The sequence below is a fragment of the Zerene cesonia genome, chromosome 26 (genome assembly GCF_012273895.1).
Source record: "Zerene cesonia ecotype Mississippi chromosome 26, Zerene_cesonia_1.1, whole genome shotgun sequence".
NCBI lineage: Eukaryota > Metazoa > Arthropoda > Insecta > Lepidoptera > Pieridae > Zerene > Zerene cesonia.
This window is the reverse complement of record NC_052127.1, coordinates 4,189,549-4,213,082: the sequence shown is the minus strand read 5'-3', so window position 1 is coordinate 4,213,082 and position 23,534 is coordinate 4,189,549. Positions and strand designations below refer to the sequence as shown.

The following is a 23,534-nucleotide window of genomic DNA, read 5'->3' as shown; positions in this document are numbered from 1 at the left end:
AAACTGTGTTTTAACTTTTAATCCCATTACAAAGTAATGATTACAAAATGAATATATAACGCAGCCACCTTTACCCTGTTCGGTTGAGCAAAGTCTATTCAATGGAAGGTAATTACGTTTAATTGTGGTTATTAGATATGTCCTCAACTTTAACCCACAACTCTGTTACAATCAAGGAATATTAATATTCTGTTCAACGTGGCGCTACAGATAATGTAAATTTTAGTTTAATATGTGGGTCCTTTCCTGGCAGGTTATAAAAATGTTCTATATTTAAAATCTAATGACTGACGCTCCATTTCGTTATTTAATAAAAGTTATCTGTGGTCTGAGTTTGTTATGTTCAATAATAGGTTTGGATTCTTCTGCTTTATTTGTTCTAAACATACCCAACATATGTGTGTGGGTACATCTCTAATACCAGTGTCTACTTATTAATAATTGTATTTTAAAATTAGCGGTTTCATAATTTCTCAGAACCTTAAAAATAGTCGATTTCGTAGCATAATTAATTGCAATAATAATTATACCGTAAATCAATTTTTTACAAAGAATTCAGAGCATAGTACATTAAACAAATTCCCCTACAAAGAACTTCTATTACTTAAATTATATTTTGACCAATAAAAGTAACTCCGTTATTAATAACTATAACTTCTATATATACTATACTATATAATTAAACTATTTAACTATACTAATTATATTATTAGATGAAGAGTTTATTTATTTGGTTGAACGGTGTAATCTCAGGAACTGCTGGTTCGAATTTGAATAGTGCATTTATTGAGAAAGGCTATATGTTAAGACGTTGGTGATACCGTTGGACACAGCTACTAGCATATAAATCAGGTAGCCGAATGTAATATTTTTTTATTGTTTATTTACTTTTAATTTTTAATTTTATAATATTTAATGGATTCTTGTAGAAAACAATTAAAACATTCTCTTTTTAAATTTAATCTGTTGAATATTTCTCAATGTCACACAAAGACACAGTTACGTCTTTATTTTTCATAAAATGTCTTGCGGTTATCTCATAAACATTTATATTTTTGCCACAAAACAATTTTTGCTTACGTTCGCTACTATTTAATGATACTGATAAGAATAAGCAAATTAAATGCATTTGAACATTGTTCTTATGCTGCAGACTGCCTAACATTACGATGGGAGCAAATCCGTCTAAATATTTAAAATGAATGACATTGCCTTTTTAAATTTTGTTTTTTAATCTGTGGACATCTTTGCACTATCATTGCAATGTTTAGAAATTAAATTTTAACGGATTTTAAACGGGATTTATTCATTATATTATTAAAAATTTATTATAATACTCGCGTAAATTTAAGCACAAGAAGATACTACATTACAATGTTATCCAACCACGCCGAAATTAAGAGGAATAGTTTTAGCCATTTGGCATGTAGGTTTTCAGCAAATTGAATAACTTTTTGAATTTGACTGAATATTTATTTGATAAACAAAGTGTTATTTGTTATTTATTTGATACAGAAAGATTTCTTAGAGGAATTTAATCATCTAATTGTAAGTGTTTGTCTGTTCACCGCCTGTGGTACCAACGTATACAGCCCATATAAGTCAGTTATATCAACGGTTAAATAATTTTTTAACTCGGTCTAGCAGTAGTGATTAGGACATTCGAACATACTAACAAACGCTTCAGCTTTATATCTTGAGTATAAATTATCAAATTTTGTATCACAATACAATAATATCTATTTTATTCTAGAGAGACACTTAAAAGCCTTCATTTAAATGCCATCTATAATATGACTCTCGTTTAATCCAAAAATAAACGCCCGAAAACGCCATATTTATCAAAGTAAAATGTAATACAAAAAAGAAATAACATCGCGGAGCTAAAAATTACCTTACTTTTTACGGTTTAATCTTACATTGCCGATGGAATATTTTAAAGTGAAGTGCACTGCTCCATTTTGTGGGTATCTCATTAAAAAACAGGTTCCTAACTGTACAGGTCTCATTCTTGATTCGTGAAAGCGCAAATTGTAGCCCTATAATTTGGGACGTAAAGAGCAGGCTTCATATACTACATATAAGGTTTGTCAGTTCAGTATTATACAAGTGTTGAGAACTTGATATAGGTGATATTAAAGTTCAAGTTAGTAATTTTGCTTGCTCTTATGATAAACTAGCGGTCCGCCCCGGCTTCGTCCGTGGTACATATGTAGCCACTAGCCTTAATAAATGGGCTATCTAACACTGAAAGAATTTTTCAAATCAGACCGGTAGTTCCTGAGATTAGTGCGTTCAAACAAACAAACAAACAAACTCTTCAGCTTTATAGTATTAATATACATAGATGAATGATTAACGTATGCTGTAGGTACGATATAAATATAAATACATAAATAAATACTTAAAAATAAATAAAATAAAAATACAATAAATACTTGGTAACTTATAGGTATGTATTTGTTACTCTTTCACGCGAAAACGAGTAGATGGATGTAGCTTATGTATAAAATTACCAAATAAGCTATAGAAATAATTGCTTTTGGGGGTACGTCCGTTCGGAGGTTTAATGTAGATACATAAAAATATGAATATTTTAAATGTCTTAGCGGTCATGTCATTTCGGTATTATTAACTAAAAACTCCTCCAGGTTTTCCCTATAGAAAAACTATTTATAAGATAGACATTTAAATGTCCCATACCGCATTCACCAGGTTATTTTATTACCAACGTCAATTCCATTCTTATCCCGGACCTATCAAAACCGGGAAACGATTTTATTTGCAAATTTCTGCAAGTATTAATGGATGGTATTGACCGCTTACCATCAGGTGAACCACCAGTTACCCGCTCTGACAGGGACCAAAATTATATAATATGCTAGCTGCGCCCCGCGGTTTCACCCACGTAAGTCTGTATCCCGTAGAAATATCGGGATAAAAAGTTGCCTATATGTTATTCCAGTTGTCCAGTTGTCTGCGTAGCAAATTTCATTGCAATCGGTTCAGTAGTTTTTGCGTGAAAGAGCAACACATACACACATCCTTATAAACTTTCGCATTTATAATATTAATAGAATTAATTAATTAATAAATATATAGGACCGAAATCACCTCTCGTACAGGTGTGGCCTTCATAAGAAAATAATAATAACACATACCTAATGCTTTATCGTTATTTCCTGTGAATTATTTTATCATAGTTACCTCAGAGAAATCTGTATATTCAGTATATTTTGCCAGTTACACGATTGACCGATAACGGTTGAATGGTTAGTGATAAGATCTTATCTAATAGATAACATGCATCGATAGTTCAATGCCGGATAATATTTTTTTCTCAAGATTTGATGCGATGCGGAAGCAAATTTTGTGGGGATAGGAAAAAAATTCAATTAATGTTTTCTTGTATGTGTTAAAAGAAAATTATAATATAATTTATATGTATTATGCAAAAAAAATGTTTTTTTTTTTAAATCTTCAATTGCAATTATTAGGCTATCGTTGCGTCTTGCTTAAATTGTAGTATTTCGAATTGGATAAAAGCATCGTGCAAATGAGAATAATAAAATAAAATAAATAATAAATAAAAACATTATTAATGACTTAAAGAGATGTACTTAATTGTATAAGTACATCTCTTATACGACCCACTGACTACCGAACTAGGTGGGAACTGTCTTTTGGTTGAAATTAAATAAACGGTTTTATTCTACGATTTATTCGATTTTACGTGAAGGTTTTTTCACCCAGCAATATACATCAAAGACTTTACTGAGTGAGGTAGGTTATACACGTACGACGAAGCCGAGGCGGACCCTCAGTATGTAACAAATATTTTAATAATTTTGATTCTGCCAGTCAAAAGAAAAGAAAATATCTCCTTCAAAGATTATGGTCCGAACTAAATCGATTTTATTCGTAGATTAATGCGTTCGTTACTTCGTTTTATTAGTAGGTCAATTAACTTCGACTTCATATTATTAAATACTAGTCGCGCGTCTCGGCTCCTCCCGACTTGATTCGTGAGAAAAACAAAAAAAAAAATTGTAACCTGTGAAAATCTCATTTATAAAAAAGGTGTGTGTGCGATTCACACATGATAGAAGTGAAACTTCAATAAATCGTCAAAAGAATGAATAAAATAGTATGTATATTTCTGTCTCATTCTACACATTTGTGTATTTCTGTCTCTTACCTGTCGTTTTTCCGTTGCATCAGGTTTGAAATCACAACGATTCTAAAGAAGTTTCACTTCAATATTAGTGTGATAGTATGAACGCCTACTATCCTATCCTTAAGTATCATAATCCATTTAAATCGAACATTTGAAATGTAAATTTACTTTCATCTGTTTCTCTCATCACGACTGAACCACTGAATCGATTCGGATGAAAAGTACGTGTCCAAGAAAAGGCGTAGGAGAATTTTAATCCCCGATATCCCATGGGAGCGGAACTATACAGTAAAACCCCGGTACTGTTAATATTTTGATAACGCAGGCAAAGCGGACGGAAATCTAGTAAAAGATAAAATACCATGATAACTTCAATCACAAGCCAGTTAAGCCGTTTTAATTAAATTTACTGCGAACGTAATTAATTCCAAGGTCTTAATGATCTGCCGGTAATGTGAAGGCAGCAAAAAAATTATTATAAAATTATTATCTATATTTACGGTCGAAATCGTGTACTTGGTCTTATCATTTTATAAGATTAGATTTATAAAGTTTCTCCGTTCGTCTGTTTGTTAGGTTGTACACATGAATCGCTATACCATTTCGCGTGAACTTGGTAGATATAGACGTATAGAGTTGTCTAGAAACGTCTAGAATGATTATTTACGCACACATAAAAATTGTTTTTAAGTAGCCTATATAGGACTCGTGGTCTATTAATAAAGGGCCGTCTCTTAATAAATATGTAGTTAAATTGTGATAGTTTGTTATTGGATAGGTTTTAAACAATGAAATAGAAGTCTCTAAAGAGGTTTTATGCCATAATAATACTTTATAAGATGCACACTTAAAGTCGTACAAAATGTCAAAGTTCCTCGAAAATCTTCCAAGTACAAAATCCTAACACATCTGCGCCAGCCCAGTCGGCGGTGGATAGCTAGTGAAGATTAAATATTTGTTTCTCAGTGAGTTTTAATATATAAAAATTATAACTAAAAGTTCATAGTAAAAGCTACAGTATTGTTCCTTGGCATAAGCTATATTTTTGTTTACGAAAGTTTGTAGGGATGTGTGTGTGTTTGTTGCTCTTTCACGCAAAAACTACTGAACCGATTGCAATGAATTTTGGTACGTAGACAGCTGGACAACTGGAGGAACATATAGGTAACTTTTTATCCCGATATTCCTACGGGATACGGACTTACGCGGGTGAAACCGCGGGGCGCAGCTAGTAAGCTATATTTTTGTTTATCAGCTCGGGCCGAAATGGGGCAAGATGCTTGCATCTGATAATGACGACTTAATATTTCATTGTTTAATCCACGATTACTTGAGTTTGCGTAAAAACATACAATGGGAGCTAAAGAGTCTTTTATATTGTTTTATTATTCATAATTTACATTTTTTTCTAAATTATAGGCAATAAACAAAAGACAATTCCATTATTGTGTTTAATAATAATAATTGCTATGTTAATTAATATGTACGTACCATTTGATATCAGGAAGGGTTGTAGGTATACGATAGAAACTGTCTTATGTAGGTCTGCATTTCATATTATGTTTTTTATGCAATAAAAATAGCACCATTGTTAAGATAATAATAATTTTAATTATGTGTACAAGTTAATAAAGTTTAATTTAATATTTGTGAGGTTATATTTCAGAGTGTGGTTGTATTTAATGAAATTTTATGATTCAATTGCATTTATATGGCGCTATTTAACGTACATTTTATTTCATGTAATTCTACTTATATTATAGCTGACAATACGACATAATCTAGTCTCAAGATAATATTCAACACAAGAAACTTTTTAACAAAAAAAAAAATAATAAAAAAAAACCCAAAAATACCGAAAAACTTTAATTTTAAAAATTGATTTTTACTAACAAAATGAGTCTGAGTTACTTGAAATGAAATAAAAAAATAAGTGGTTTTTAGATATATCCAATAGAAAAATTGTTATTAAAATCAGAGTACTCTGAACCAAAGTTACGCGTGGTCATACAATAAAAAAATATACACGTCAATTTAACCTCTTCCGTTTTTGAAGTCGGTTGAAAAGGAAAACATGCAAGTAACGGATATAGTTTAAAAACGTATCCAAGAATTATCCTAACCGGATGCAAATGCAAATGGTTAATAACAAACATTGTTCACATTTTATGGCATTTTTTAATTATCCTTGCATGTAACGTGTATTATGTGCGCTTTCGAATACATCGTTTTGTGTATATAAGATTTTTTATAGAAGTAAGATAAGTATCATATGTGTGGCGCAATGTATTTTTATCTGTGCGCTTTTGGTCAAATCACGTAGAATTATAAAGGTGGGTGGTTACTGAGAAGCAAAGGTTATTATAAATATAACACGTTTTGTTCAATAAGCATGTCTTTAATTAGAGTAGGTTTGAGTTTTCGGAAATTGGTTATAATTTTTCTTATAATTAATTAATGTCTGTATTGTGTATCATATTCCTAAGGATACATACTTATGTATTATTATGCTATATTTTTTATCAGCTTACATTTGGAAGATAATTTTAAAGTCATTAAAATCATTAAGAAATTCATCTAGAATCGATAAACACACAAGCAGGATTATTCAGTCAGTTAGTAAAAATATATACAAAAACAACCTCGTTGTACCTACCCACAGCCCTCCAAACTATCCCATTCACAAAAGGTTTGCCTCATATCACACACACACACACACACAGACACGTAACACCGACCCGATGACCGATACACAGATTCAAATCCATTTTATTTACCAAAAAATCACAAAAAACATAAAAAAATGTAAAAAAATTACGATTATCTCAGTGTACCCACAGCCCTATCCTCACAAAACACCGATCCCGGTCCCAACGAGTTTGCCGCATCCCGTAACGGGTTCAATGGCCGCGGGATCATTAGAGCTTGCGGCAATTTTCGCATTTCTTTTCCTGCCTTATTACAACTTGCTCTCACGTGCACTGTACACTTAATTGTTGTTTCGATATATAGATAGATGCTAATCTATGTCAAAATAAATGTTTTTCTTTCTTTCTTACTTAATTTCTTTATTTCTTTCTTCAATTACTAGCTGAACGAACGTTTTATTACTTGGATTATAATTACTTCTAAAACTGTCTCTATCTTTAAATAATCCGAAATAGAACAAGTTTAAATGGGATCACACGAAGCATCAGCTTTAAATAACACAAGAAACATCAGATAACAAAGCCCAAAAAACCAATGGAAATAATATAAAAAAAAAACATTAAATGAACAAATTATAAATCACATAGAACATGAAACCCAGACATTATGAGTCTATAGCTATATAATTAATAATCTCATTTTTGGAAAAGGTTGTAAATTAAATAAATTTAAAATTAATGACGCTCGATTTATGAATAAACATATATACAATTTCATGTGACCGATTCGCACCGATTCTACGGCTATTGTAACTAACACTGTGACACGAGAATTTTATATATAAGATTAAATGAACTCGTATCATCTAAGTATATGCGTTAAAATTGTTTTTCGTTACTTTTTATCTTTCTGATCGAATAAGAACATAGAATCTCCTCGTTTTGATTTTTGGATGCCTAAAAAAACAGATAGATAGATAAACTGCGGTACATGCTCTACCAGGCATGACAACACTGCAATAAAATTTAAATTATGAAAAATATATAAGTAAGAAGCATAATATGTGATATTATGCTATACTTTAAATTCGAAAAATGTGTTCCAATAAAGAACAGATTTTTCGAAATAACAGAATTCAAAGTATCTGATTAATATCACATATACTTCTTCACGTTTTGACATTGTCTTACTGGTAATTTTGCAAAAGAAATCAAAAAAAAAGAAAAAAAAATTCAAATGTATTCAACTTCGTAATTATATTAGAGTCAATACTATGTTACCAATAAATATAGAGTACCAGTTACTAAAACACTAACGCAAACACTATAAGTACTATAACAGACTTACTTCAGTGCCAAGAAAAGCAGTCTAGATAGAATATACTAGAATCTCAATTAAGCGTTAAAATAAATGCATCTTTAAGTCATATAAAGCATCTAAATGTTAACAATATGTTAATCTTATTGAAATATTTGTAATATAAAATCTAAGCACCGAACATGGCGATCTTTTTGTGTTAATTGACTGGTTAACTTATTAAGTTGGAATTAAGCGACCAGTGTAAGTACACCATTCTGTAATATGTCAATTGAGAACCTGTTAGTGTGTGTGCTCTGGTTGTGGGTTACATGCACATTTTTTGTTTATTTTTTTGTTTGTTTTTCTATCAGAGCGCCGTTGTGACGTGCAGTTGTTTTGTAATATGTTTTGGGGTTTGGAGACAGGAGGATAGGTATATAATATATCACTCAAATCATTCAAATACCACGGATATTTTGAACACTGATAGAATTCAATATAGTATAGTAGAATCTGCGATGACCCCCTACAACAATAAAAAGTCACCAATGCAATAACTTCACCTCTATCAATATTCATAACTAGCTTTTGTCCGCGTCTTCGCGCGCATTATATTCCAAGTAGTTTAAAGATGTTATTATATCTATATATAAACTTTCTTCTCCAATGTCTCTATCTATTAAAAAAATATCAAAATCCGTTGTGTAGTTTTAAAGTTCTAAGCATCATATATACATAGGGATAGACGCGGGAAGCGCCTTTGATTTATAATTTATATTTTATTTTTTAAATAGTCCTTTATATATGCACTGTATGTATTTCATAATTTGACTTAAATTAACATACACGTTAATTTGTATTGTCATGAAATAAAGCAAGGTATAGTTCAAGGCGTGTGCGAGCTCTGAACATGAAGGTTCTCATGTTTTGGTTTTAATATTTTGTAAGGTTAAATAAGTGTACTGTTTACAAACAATTAACATTAAATAACATATCGACCTCAAGTGCCCTGGTCTTGATAACAGCGAGTGTTATAAAAGGTTTTGATGCTTCGTAATGGACGCTATGTTTATTTATTTATTATGGTCAAGCGAAATTTGTTTAGTAGTGATATTTAAATACGTAGTACTAGCTGTTGTTCGCGGCTCGCTCGCGGTTCATCTGTAAATGAATATATCTGAAAGCAGAAATAATGCAAAAAAGATGTTAAATAATTGAAATGCGAGCATACAAACACGCACATAGAAATATCTATATATAAGAGTGTTTAAAACACATTATGTTTAATCAGAAGTTGCCATTTCATTATTGGAATGTCCCTTCTGAAGTCAACTGTATTTTGATTTTTTGTCTGTGTGGTTTTCAACTGACTGGAAAGAACCTTTTTTTAGACTATGGAGAGGTCCCATGGACCTTGGTGACTCTTATAGAAACTAATTATATTAACATAGATAGTTTTCACGTATCTTTTACTATGATGACTACATGATTTTCCAAAACAGTTCAAACACTATACATATTATCAAGCTGATAAAGAAGTGTATTTTTAGTTACATAATATCTTATTTATGTAACTAAATAGGCGTATCAGCATTATTATGTATTTATTCAGGATTTAGGTATGACTTGCGTTTTTCACGGGTCGAATTACTTTGTTTTGATATTAATAAATATGTATATCATCTAAAGAATGGCAAAGGAAATGGCATATTCCATAATTCCAAAAAACGTGATTTTAAATATTTGTCCAACGGAATACATAATGTTAAAGCACTGCTCTCATAGCCCTAGAAGATTTGCCAATTGAGTATATAAAAAATTATGCTTTTACAAAATTAGTTTGTTTACTTACTACTTAAAAAATGCCCATCATTAAACAGAGTTTTTTCGGAATCATCATTTTAACATCTTTTAGTTATTTACTATGATAAGCAAATATCAATTGAACTCCGATAACCCCTAAAGTCCTGCATCACACTTTCTAATAACAAATAATATAACCTAATTATTTTTGTTTCAGTTCGACGACTTTATCCAGTCACTCCAAGTGGACCCCCACTCCCCCCTGTTTAGGCTAGTCACAGATGGACAACCACCACTAAGGTAATTCCTTGTTAATTAAAGTGACTGATCACACCTAAATAGGTGTTGGATATGAAAAAAATATGTTAAGTTACTGTTCTACATTTAAATAATATATATGGTAGTAAATAACGTTGCATAACGCTTCACTTGGCGTAATGTGACATATCCATACTGGAAGTGAATTAATTCTAGATGCTATCCCTTAGCGACGTATACAAACAAATACGTACATAATGCAATGTTTTATTTATAAGAAACTTACGTATTTTTATTTACTAGGAAAATGAAAAATAGAACTCTTTAAAGCACTAGATTTACAATAGAAACGTTTTTACTACTTTTTAAGCGCAAATTTACTAATGTAAGTGTAATTGAAAGTAACTTATTTTTAATTAAAACAGGAAAATTATGAATTCTTACGAATGTCGTAATTTCCTGTAATTTATAGTACAGAAAACCATGTAAACTTAGCAAGCTTTACAAATTTTTTATCTGTATTCTTTGTCCGAAATGGTTTATAAATAAATAAATAGATAAATAAATAAATTGCGGGCTGCTAGACATAAATAGCTAAGTCTTTTCTACGAAAAAATTCACCCATATTATTATATATATATATATATATATATATAGGTGAATTTTTTTTATTTATATATAAGGTATTCCTGGAGGGACCTTTCCCGGTTCTTAATTTGAACGAAACGATATCAATTTCCTATTAAATACAAAAAGAGTCGTTAATCATCAGAAAGCCACAAACGGTTGTCGATTAACAAAAAAAAAGTGAGAACCTCTTTGTTTTTGATAATGTCGGTTATAAAAGAATTTGTGATAACAATCGTAATCGTACCATACTTTTGTATTTTGTACCATGTATCATAATAAAATATTCGATCATAATTATGACTCGACATTTTTTTAATATATTAAATATATGTCTTACCATTTTACCAATATAAGGCGATGTAATGTTGTCACTGGCGTTTAAATTTAGATTAAAAAACCACCAAATTTAAAAGTTACATCAATAATAATCAATTATTAATGGCTTTGTATGGTAAATGGTATTGAAGCCTGAAGTTTTACATATGACTCTAAAAAACGCAAAATGCATGTTTAACAAGTTTTAAAACTTAGTTGTAAAATACGTACAAGCATTAATATATACGCTCGAAAAACAAAACACTGTGTAATAAGCAGAAATAAGACATAAAATTAATTTTGATCAGTAAAATAAATAATCCGGCAGAGACTGAATCTTAAAGCTGTGGTGGCTCAGTGGTGAGAACCTCGCACTTGAAAATTTCGAGTTTCGAGACCGGGCGAGCGTGCAGGAAATAAAGTGATTTTTCGATTTATCTGCACATGTGGATAAGATCACTACTACTTAAAACGGTGGAGGAAAACATCGTGAGGAAACCGGCATGTCCAAGAATCAAGACATGTGACATCTGCCAACCCGCACTTGGCTAGCGATGTAGATTATGGTCTGAACACTCATAGGAGGCCTGTGTCCCAGCAGTGGGAACATATATGGGCTGATGATGATGATGAGAAACTGTTGAACTGTCAACTGACCAATACTCTCTCAAATTTAAAAAAGTTACTTAGTATAAATTTCTAAGTTCATTCCATTTACTTGACTGATTCTCTGGCATTTAAACATTCTTAATTACAAAACTTTTCTGGTGCTTTTTTAAACATTAAGTTAACTATTATAAACTAGCTGCGCCCTTCGGTTTCACCCGCGTAAGTCCGCATCCCGTAGGAATATCGTAATAAAAAGATGCCTATATGTTATTCTAGTTGTCCAGCTGTCTACGTACCAAATTTCATTGCAATCGGTTCAGTAGTCTGCGTGAAATCGCAACAAACACACACACACACCCTTACAAACTTTCGCATTTATAATATTAGAAGCATGTAAAAGTGCCTCCTTGTCTTTCTGTGCGTCTGGAGTTAGGAGGTACCTTATAAACATTTTGCTATTGAGGAACGTTTAAAAACATATAAAACAATACTCATGTTAGTAACCAGTTAAGATTATTGTCAACAGAAACGATCTGACACTGCAAATATAACATGTATTTATTTATACCATTGTCATATTTATTTATGAAATATTTTCTATCCAACAAGTGATTTAACATCATTTTATATTTTAGTTATTTGTAGCATTATAACATCATCATCATCACCCATTTAGAGTGAAACGACACCGATTTTCTATGAGATTTTCGGTTGTAATCCATTTAGAGGGTTTGAAGATGACATAACATATATAACTTTTATGCATTACGATGTATGCGTTTCATCATGTTTTTTGGATTGATTGATGACGTATGTCTTTATGGTATTGCTATATATAATATAAGAAACGCATTAATAAATTATACTAAAATTATTGCGTGAAAAAGCATGTGTGTTGTGTAAAGATATTTTTTTTAACTGTAATATGTACTTATGGGTAGATTTCATAAACGTGTTTCGGATCATATCAATCTTTAAATCTTTTATTCCATTATTGCATACATATAATTATCCATATTATATTACAAAAGTTATATTCTATGTACATAATAGCAGTATTTATAGCAATTATTATTGAATAATACTATCTCCAAATATAGATTATGTTTAACAATAAAGCTACATCTGATTATCTCGATGATACACAATAGGCTCTACGTTTCATACGACAAACATGAATTAGTTGAGTAAGGTCAAATCACCGATTTATTTTAATATTCATTGATCGATATCATTTATCCTGTCTATTTTCATTCATTTGAATATAGAATACATCATGCTTTAAAAACGGTTTTCCTGTATAATATATGTTCCAATTTCAAAATATGCTTAAAATATTTTATGTATAATCTGTGTTCCAGTTTCTTTGTAAACCTTGATCATCTGTGGGAACCGCATTCATTGTTAGTACATGCTAATGTCATTTTGATTTCGCGCTTTATTTAAACATCGAATGTCGTGTTGTGATGCAATTATCATTTGTTTCCGTCCGTAGCTATAGATTTTATAGCTTAAGGAGGTGGGATATTTATAAAAAGGGATATATAAATAAAATACATTTATATACTACATATATATATAATTCTCATGTCACACTGGTAACCAAATTCCTTCATGCAACTTGACCGATTTTGTGTAATACATTTATAGTTATATAACTTTACACCCCTTGCTTTGTTTGCGTAGTCAAAGGAAAATACCGACCGGTGCTGGGTTTTAACCGCATAGTTTCCGTCTTCGTGACACTTCTCGAAAAATCTAATAAAAAACCTAATCTAATCTAATCTTATGTCCTTTCTGGGGAAGTATCTTTGGGCGAAATTTCATCCGATTTGATTGAGTGGTTTAAGCATGTAAATTACGATTATTCTGCAAAGAAAAATCATATTATTTCTTTATTAATTAAATGAAATCTAGTCTCCAGATACTTTTTAAATATGCGTTAATATATGTACATTCCAGAAGAACTTGTTTAATTCATAATCGCATAATATCACACTCATAAAACAATTATATTGGGCATAAATTAATTTGACCTGATCTTTTCTTTACGGTCGGTTTACATTTATGTCTATTTATAATGAATTATACGTTACAGTAAACGAGACGTGCCGTATTAATTATAATTACGAAGCTATGCATATGAATTTAATTATTTGTCTCTTTAGATATAAACTGATTTAAAAGACGAATAATTGTGTCAAAAGTTTGCTCACAATTTGAATTTTTCTAGAATTTTCTATTTTGATAATGTAACATACAAAGAAAAAGAGTTTCAACTGTACATATATACATACTCGGATCTTGTGTCACATTCGTATAATTTACGAATCAGTATTGTTGTATGAAATGAAATGAAATGAAATGAAATGAAATGAAATGAAATGAAATGAAATGAAATGAAATGAAATGAAATGAAAAGAAATGAAATGAAAAGAAATGAAATGAAATGAAATGAAATGAAATGAAGGAAATCTCCTTTATTGCACACAATAAAATAACATTAAAAATAGGATATGTCGTGCAAAGGGTGGCTTTATTGCTCAATAGTTAACACCTAGGTATTACAACGATGCGTGATGAATTAAGAGCTGAGACTAAGAATTAAGAACTGACTTTGAAAAAAATTACATATTTTAAGTCAGAGCTTGCACAACACAACTGAATAGATATTTCAAACTGCCTTTTAGTTTGTGGGTTACGCGTGGACAAACATACACATACTAATGAAATTTGACACTTATGTTTGGAAGCTGTTATATAGTGATACATACAAAAAAACTGCAATTCTGATAATATTAGATACATCCACATCAATTGACCACCTCCTTTTTTGAAGTCGTATAAAATTATTTTCGTCTTCTGACCTACGGATTAAACACAAATTTCATAAAAAGGTCAAACCATTGAGTTTGACACGAAAAATAAACCTAACGTATATCTTAATCATCAATTAAAAAGAAGCATGTGTTATAAAATGTTTTTACACACTTATATATTTTATTTTATATACTTTCTACAAACATTAATTACATCTTAATTTTAGATATGCAATGTCCATGTTTTTTACAGACATCAGTCACCTTAGTCATATAATGTAATCCACGTTCATAACTTTTTATTCGAACCTTAATATACCCATTAATTTTTTGGTATTGCAATTTATATTTGATTTTTAATCACGATATTAATGGTTGCCAATTTATCATATTAATCGCTAACTCATATTTTGATATATATACAGTATTGACCAGGATTTTTATAATTATGTTTTTATCGTAAAGGTTCACATTGGTTTGAGATATTTTTTACTCCGATTCAAAAAAGCAGGAGTCGCTTCTAAGCGGATGTTTCTGTATGATTGCATTTTTAGGGTACCGTAGCCAAAGAGATAAACGGAATCATATTACTTACTTTGTCCGTCTGGCTATATCTCAAGAACTTTGATATATATTTAGCAGATTTTTTATGAGATGTTACTGTTGTTGGGTATCATAATTATTAATCATAATATCATAGTGTGTGGGAGTTGAGCACGCTTCGGTACGAATTGGGCCAGCTCGCACCGGGGAAGTACCACACCCCCACAGAAAACCGGCGTGAAATAATAGCTTGCTGTTGTGATTCGTACGGTTCGTGGGGGAGCCGGAGGCCCATATCCATTTCCGTACCCTTCCCAATCCTTTCCTTCCTCCTTTGAAGTCGGCAATCCATTTGTAGAGACATAAGATCTGCAAACGACTTCACGCCTCTCGAAATGTTAATGTTCAGTGGTAGCCCTTACCATCAGGCGACCCGCCAGCTCCACTGCCGACGGTGATATAAAATAAAAATAAATTGGATGGGTTATAGTTGGTTATTAGTCTAGGTATATGCACGGAACCCGGCGTCACTACGTTTAAGAAAAGACCCCTAGTTAGCTCCTTGCGAAGAGATATCAGCTGCGCAGATTTCATTTAACATTTATGTAATTTTGATCATGAATAATTATGGTCGATAATGGTCGATAGACTCTTTATACAGTGCAACCTTAATATAACGTACCTCAATATAACGATTTCCTCGATTTAACAAATTCTTCGTAATCTCCTTGAATTGTCCATAAGAGTCAATGTAAAATATCCCTTTACATTACGAACATTTTTTGCGAACAACCTCTTAATAACGAACTTTTAACTATCAAAAAGTTAAGTTTAAGTATAATTACCTCTAATAAACGAATTTCGTCAACCCAAAACCTTTATATAAAGTATAACCAATGTAATGATTCTTAATCTCATAGTATGTGATTTTTTTACCTCTTTATAACGAATTTTAGACCAACCTAACCTCAACATAACGAACCTCAGTTCAACGAATTACAAGTAATTATATAACGAATATTTATGTTTGTAGCATGCACTGTAGCAGTAAATTTACTACTTCCGTAAAAATAGATTCAACCCATTTTAACAGATAAAAACTATTCTATTCATATTTAAAACTGTACTTACAGTTATGGTTACATATGAATTATGTATCACAGTTTATCTCAGGGCTAAAGTTCAAGTCATAGTATAATTTCAATAAATGGTTATGTATATATAATGAATATATTGCGTTTAAAATCCGTTAAATAGTTTTTAATTTCTAAATGTTGTATGATATATTGTTTAAATATGTATGCACTATACATTGAAAAGTCCTATCTGGACACTATATTAGATCGTCAACTAAAGTTATAGTCGGGGAGCCATACATGTAAAATGAATCCGTCATATTATTATAATTAACGAATGTGCTAATGACGTAATTCTGGAATGAGAAACTCACACAAACCTATGAGCACCTTATGATGATTTGATGATGCAAATAACAAGGAACGTTTTCATATATATTTCGTCTTACATTAGCGCAGTCTACGTCTTTATATATGACATCTAGGCGCTAATAGAATCATTGGTATTTATAGCTCTTGCATCATCAATTTGCATGTATTTAGAGGATAAACAAAGATGTAATTAGCGCTTCTATCATAAAATGGAGACGAGCGATTGTGTCGAAATCGATTGGGTTTGAGAATGCTTGTTGAACAGCCAGCTTCCAGTCAGTTCGCACTGTAAAAATACCACACCACCACAGAAAACAGTTGTGAAATAGTAGAATGCTACTGTGTTTCGTACGTTGAGTGGAGCAGCCGAAGGCCCGTTTCCTTTTTTTTCCATTCCCAGTTAATTACTTCTTTGCAGTCGTCAATCCTTTCCTTATCCCTTTCCCCTTAAAAGCGGGCAGCGCATTCACGGAGGTTGTCTCTACGAATGTTCATTGGCGGTGATGATCGCTTACAATCAGGCGAACCAACAGCTCAGTTGCCTGCTTATGGTATAAAAAAGTGAAGTCGTTATCTGTTCCGTAGTAAAATAGAAGCAAGGTTTACTAATTCGATCGTGAAGCGGGATTCACCTTTTCGGACTCCCACTGCTTAGGAAAGTAATGGACCTATTGACAAGACTCCACTGTGTCCCATCTTCCTGGGCTATTCGCCGATGTCGCCATCTTTCGCCTTCTTCTGCAATTCAATTTCATCCATTCATTCGGTTTTATGAGCCTAAGCCTAAGTATATCAGATGCCCATTAAATTTTCCTTTTGATCAGATATTTTTACATTTTATAAACAATCTGACTACAAAATTAAAATTTATTACATTAAAAAATAACGTTAAAAGTATTTTATAAGAAACCTTATATAAAACAAAATGGCTGACGATTATTTTCACTACGGCTTTAGCAGATAACAAGTAACAATAAAACTAAGAAATGACATAAAATTAAACTGTGAATGTCGAATGTGTCTACATAAACAGTTTAGTCGTTAGATAACTTGTTTTTATGAAAGTCTATTATATGCATCATAATAACAAAGGGTTAGAAAGATGAATTCATAGTCGTTTATATGATCATTTATAAGTAGACCATTCTTCTTTTAATTGTATGCTTTCTTAGGTAGTAAAATTTATAATTTAGCTGAAGAAAAAACCTCCTTGGTAATGAAACCTTTAAGAGCATATTTTATAGATGTTTTTATATATAAACAAATGAGTTTTCGCAAAAGACTGAAAAATCGGCCCTTAGAATAGATTTCACAGGTTTCGTTTTTTTTTTATTCTTCTTTCTTTAAACGGTGTTCTGACAACGCTTTTAAACTAAGAGTCTATTATTAAGGACCTATTATTATATTTTAGAACTTATATTAAGTATTTTATCGTAAAATCATTTTCATCTTGCTCAAAGATCAAGATCACTTACCAAGCGTGTCAGGTAGACTGAGGTGTTATTATTGTTCTAACAGTCATCAGTGATTTCAGATTATTTTATCACATTATCGATATGTACCTATTCAAGCTTTAATTCTTATCAAAAAAAAAATACTGCCATATTATTTTTTTCTTTTTTTGCCTACATAATTGATCACAACCTCAATCTACTCTTATTTCCAGGCAATGCTTGCACCCAGAAGCTTGCAGCAAAGACATCAGCCTGCCCACATACTACGCGCGCTTCCACGACCTGCGCAAGGAGTACGTGCGAGCGTATACACTGAGGGCGGTCACTCCGAGGGCGCAACCGCCCCCTCCACCCCCGGACCACCCGGGGTCCCTCCTCGATATGCTGAACTGTATCCTTTGATATATACAAGTGTACGATTATAAAAATATATCATGGTAATATTAACTGTGCTCCACGGTTTTACCCGCCTTATTTCAAGGAAAGATTTATTCAAAAAGAAATCGACATTGAAAAAAAAAATGTAATATACCTTTTTTTAAATTTCAATAGCAATAAACAAAAAAAAAATGGTTTGCTGATATGGGCTCATGCGCCAAGCGGTCAAAGACGTCTCCACGGTAATGCGAAGAACGTGGGTTCGAATCCCGATTCATATGCTTTTTTCTATTACATACATTAATTGTCATTTTATAAAATCCAAATTAAGGAAATAGGTTACCATCAAAATAGGCTACAACAGGCTAATAAATCTTTATTGCTTTTAAAAATTTCATTTCCACAGCCAAACGGTTTTTCATTACGCAATCACTAGTAGCGTTACTCCAACCGGATTGACGTCCATACATCACAAAACACCATTGAAGCCATGGTATGACCTCGTGAACCTCATAAAAAAAAACTTAACGAAAAGCCGTTAAATATTCATTTAAAATTGCGGAATATTCTAACATAATTCAACTCCAAAAGCGTTAACGAGGACGCCCCTAAGTCACATTTATTTACATATGATAAATCGTTAATTACCATGAAAGGCAAGCATAATAATTATAATCGTGTAAAAAGTTTGACGTCAAGGAGGTTTTATATAGATAACTCATTCGAACACAGGTCGTAATTAATCGAAATTCAAAAAATAAAGAATCCACTTTCGCGGTCGTATATCGTATTTATCGATGTGTATTTATAAACACAAATTATATTGCAAATTTAACTGCCTTTTTACCGTACTTGGAGTTTATTATTACTTAAAAACAGTTAAATCTTATGGAATAAATGTATCGCGAAAGTTAAAATAACAAAGAAAAATTTCATTAATCAATCAAAACCATGATTTGTACTACTTTTTGTTATAATCATTTTTTGTATATCAAAATACTAACTAAAGAGAATTTCAAAACTTGTTTTTGTATATTCATTGTTTATATATTTTAGTAAAACGTACAGTAATTAGTTGATCTTTAAATATAATAATTTAAGAAAACAATTTGTTTACGATGGGAATCAAACCCAGACAGATTGTTATCTTGTAATATTCATATTATATAATTAATTAACGAATATTATGAAACTTTATTGAATATTAATTAAGTATTGGCAGATATTTAGGCTACATACAAATGTTTTTAAATGCAGGAAGTCAATATTGACGAATAAACTTTATTATATAAGTCTGGATTACACATAGGTTTTAAAAAATCCCCCGGTGCCACACAAGGGACGCCGCGTGTTACAGCTAGTTAATGATAAATATCTAGCTTTCAATTACCAATAAAGTCATAACATACCAATTCGTAAAACATTTAACAGAAAGGATAAATAATTTTATAGGTATGTTTTTCTAATACATTAATGATATAACGCCAAAAGTTATTATATGTTAATTTCAATGTCTGTTTCTGTAAAACGGAAGGGGTATTTCGCCGAGGTCGAAAAGGTCGTTTTTTATCTTTGTTTAGCTCAGCAACGACCGACTACTATTACAGTGGTTAAAGCTTTCTTATTTATGTAATTATCTATAATGTTGTCTAATAAGGAACTTGGGTAGTGGCTGGCCAATTCGAACTACATAGTATCATAAATTAAAATAACTTCACGTTTTTTAATTTTAAGTTTTATAGCATTGAAATGCTTTATAAATGAGAAATTTTGAAAGAATAGAAAAAATTTGATCACGAGGCAGGATTCGAACCTGCGTTTCTTGCCTAACCGTAGTAACAACTTCACGTTTGTTTTTTTTTTTCGCATTCGTAGCATCAGAGTTATTTTATATGAATTTTGTGTGGAGATATCTCCCTATGAGAGGCTAGACAGGAACATCTCATTCCCATGGGAAGATCCTTAATGATACGGATTTTTATCACACCGTGATGTGAAACAGTTGTGAAAATGGTTGAGTCGATATTATAAGTCCTTGTTTTTATATATCGTAAATATTCTTTTTGGTAAATTAATATACATATCCCTAGGTATTTAGTACTTACCATTCCCAGTACATACCTTTATTTCCGCAATCCTTTCCTTATCCCTTACTCTGTTAAAGTGGGCAGTGCTTTCGCAGAGGCAGATTCTTTCCTGGAATATATATGGGCTGTGAATGGTAGCAATAAGAAAAAATTAAATGTTTGCTCTATGGATCAATAAATTTTTATGTAATTTGTATGAAAATATTAGTCGGTTGTAAAATAATTTTGTATTGTTTTTACAAATGTTTCTATAAAACAAAACAAATATATGTTCCTTAATACTAACTAGATTTAGGTATACCGCCGTACACAGGAGAAAATTTCTACGCTGGGGAAGTTAAAGACATGGCCAGCATCATCCAGAGGATAATTACAGATGGTGAGATATTAATATAACATTATTCCTTATTCAATTACATAAAACATTAAATACACAAAATAATAAAATTAACTCATTCATAATACAAAAAATTAAATATTAGTTCTACAATTAAATAAATAATTAACGCATTTGACCGAAACGTGTTTTGCGGATATAATATAACCAAGAATAAAAATATATATACACCTTTATCCGGATACTAAACCAAGGATTGCTTATCATATCCTACTAATATTATAAATGCTAAAGTTTGTGAGGATGGATGTATGTGTATGTGTATGTATGTTTGTTACTCTTTCACGCGAAAACTTCTCAACCGATTGCAATGAAATTTGGTACGCAGATAGCTGGATAACTGGAATAACACATAGGTAACTTTTTCCGGATATTCCTACGGGATACGGACTTACGCGGGTGAAAACCACGGGGTGCAGCTAGTACTTCATATGAAAAAAAGTTTTCGTATACTAAATTGGAACAACTCAGGATCAATAAATAGTTGAAAACCAGCGCCATTTTCAAGCCTGGCACAAGCTGTTCTAGAGCCTTTTAGTAGATATTGTAAAGCACATTATTATTAGACTTTTTTGTTATTGTTTTTTATCTTATTATTGTCTTTTTTTGTTTAATTGATCTGTGTATTTCGTGTTTCGTGTCACATCGTCTCGTCAAATTAATGTTTTTTCTTTATATTTTGAATGTTATTTTTGTACTATATTTTCTAAGTTATCTTAAAAACGGCTTGTCCGCATTGGACGGGTAGGGATATAACATTACGCTTACTGACTACTGTTTTATAAGAAAAACGTATTCGGCCCAGCATTTCAAAGATATCTACCATCAATCAACATACATACAATCACTTACTACATTATTGTTTAATCTACATTTTGATACTTAATACTATGATACTGTATTTATTGAGTAGAGAAATGCCTAGTCATTGTTATACGCGATTGGTATCTACCATACATTGACAAGATTAGAAACACTTATGATAAAAAATATTTTTATAATATATGCAACTTCATGAACTCATTTGATTAATTATAAATATGATTAATTGATTTTGCACATCACGCGACTTTTTATTAGAAGGCAATTTTTGTTATCTACCTCAATAATGTTAGTTCCCAGGTTTAGACAATAGATGGCGTTGAAATAATTGTAACATAATTAAAAGTGTTGTTTATAATTTTCAGGCTTCCGGTTAGAGTTACCAGAGACGATCGACTTAGTTTTAGAAACTGGAATTTGGTGAGTTTTAACTTTAATTATTACAACAACAAAAATTGCGCCTAGCGAAATAGAAGTAGCACAGATATAAAAACTTTTTTGCTTACAGGCGTTTAATTTTTTAAGTATATGAAAAAAAGACTTCTGTGTGTTGTGGAGTTTTTAAATTCAATGTATGAACAATAATCTCTTATATTTAAACTTAATATTCGAACACGCATTCGCTTGCGTTAACGTACCGTACGTTTACGTTAGTTTTTCTTCATAGAATATTATTATTTCTAAAAATTACAAACATTATTACTTGTTTTAAACCACAAGATATACGAAATTATATGGATAGAAGATTTGACTATATAAACTGAAATCACAAACAAAAATCGTTTAGCTGTTTTAGTGCGATAGCGTATCAAACACATGCACACATTCACACTTACGAATTTATAATATAACGGTTCAATATAATTAGCATTGTCTGGTACGTAATTGATTACTTAAACAAAATGTATTGTTTAAAATATTAAAATGATTTACGTAATGTGCTTCAGCACAAATCTAAGTTTTATGACAAATAGTCTATAAATAGTGAGGTAGCATGTTTCAAAGGTCGACATTCTGTATGTCACGTTTCGCGGAATTTTCACAATGTCGTTGTTATATTAAGTACCAACGACATCGTTTGTGGCGACCGGCACTTTTTATTATCTAAAACATTTTTTTTTGAGTGGAGAAATCTTACATAGATACACACGGCCGCTGGGGAAATGAGCCGTGCGTTATGTCGGATTTCTACCGACTAAAACTCCCTTGTGTGCCGTCCAGCGGTTCATGTGAAGGGGTCACGGGAGCTTAGTATACGTCCACGACCATATAATCTAAAACCTATGCTTATGGAAATTAAATGTACGTTAATGATGCGAGGTATTGAAGAGGCCCTATAGGTTGAGGTTAGCGGGACTAGGTTATCGTGAAGGTCATAAAACATGGCCAATCTGATGGAGAAGGACTACGTGTCCTACAAAGAAATAGAAATAAAAAACACCGATCATATAGCAAATTTTACATGTATCATACTTGACAATGCCAAATCATTTAAATCTTTACTCGCAGCAACTCGCAACTTAAAATAATGTGGTATTACTCCTTACGGACTATAACCTGCTCGTACTAAAACACAAGGTCTCTCACAAATTGTGTGTGTCATCTATTGTTATTCACAAATTACATAATTATGGAGTCATAAACAATCAAGATATAGATAGATATAGATTATGTATATCGTCTACAATTTTAAAAACAAAACATTTATTTTTGACTTATTAATCACGTGTATAACGGTTTTACTTTCTCTAGTGTTATATTCTTATTTTTTGGGGGCCGAGTCACCTTCGTCCGTAGGAGAATACCCTAAACATTGAAACCCTACACGTGGCCCCTGGGTGGTGCT

General features: G+C 31.4%; 1 protein-coding gene across 2 annotated transcripts in view; it reads left to right on the top strand.

Annotated features, from left to right (window-relative positions):
• Positions 1-23,534, top strand: part of LOC119837105 (RNA-binding protein fusilli) — an 85,119-nt gene that overhangs the window by 30,771 nt on the left and 30,814 nt on the right. For both annotated transcript variants that reach the window (XM_038362607.1, XM_038362606.1), the window contains exons 3-6: positions 10,146-10,228; positions 18,217-18,395; positions 20,759-20,848; positions 22,054-22,108. In XM_038362607.1, the coding sequence (XP_038218535.1) occupies positions 10,146-10,228; positions 18,217-18,395; positions 20,759-20,848; positions 22,054-22,108 (407 nt within the window). The remainder of the gene's footprint in view (positions 1-10,145; positions 10,229-18,216; positions 18,396-20,758; positions 20,849-22,053; positions 22,109-23,534) is intronic.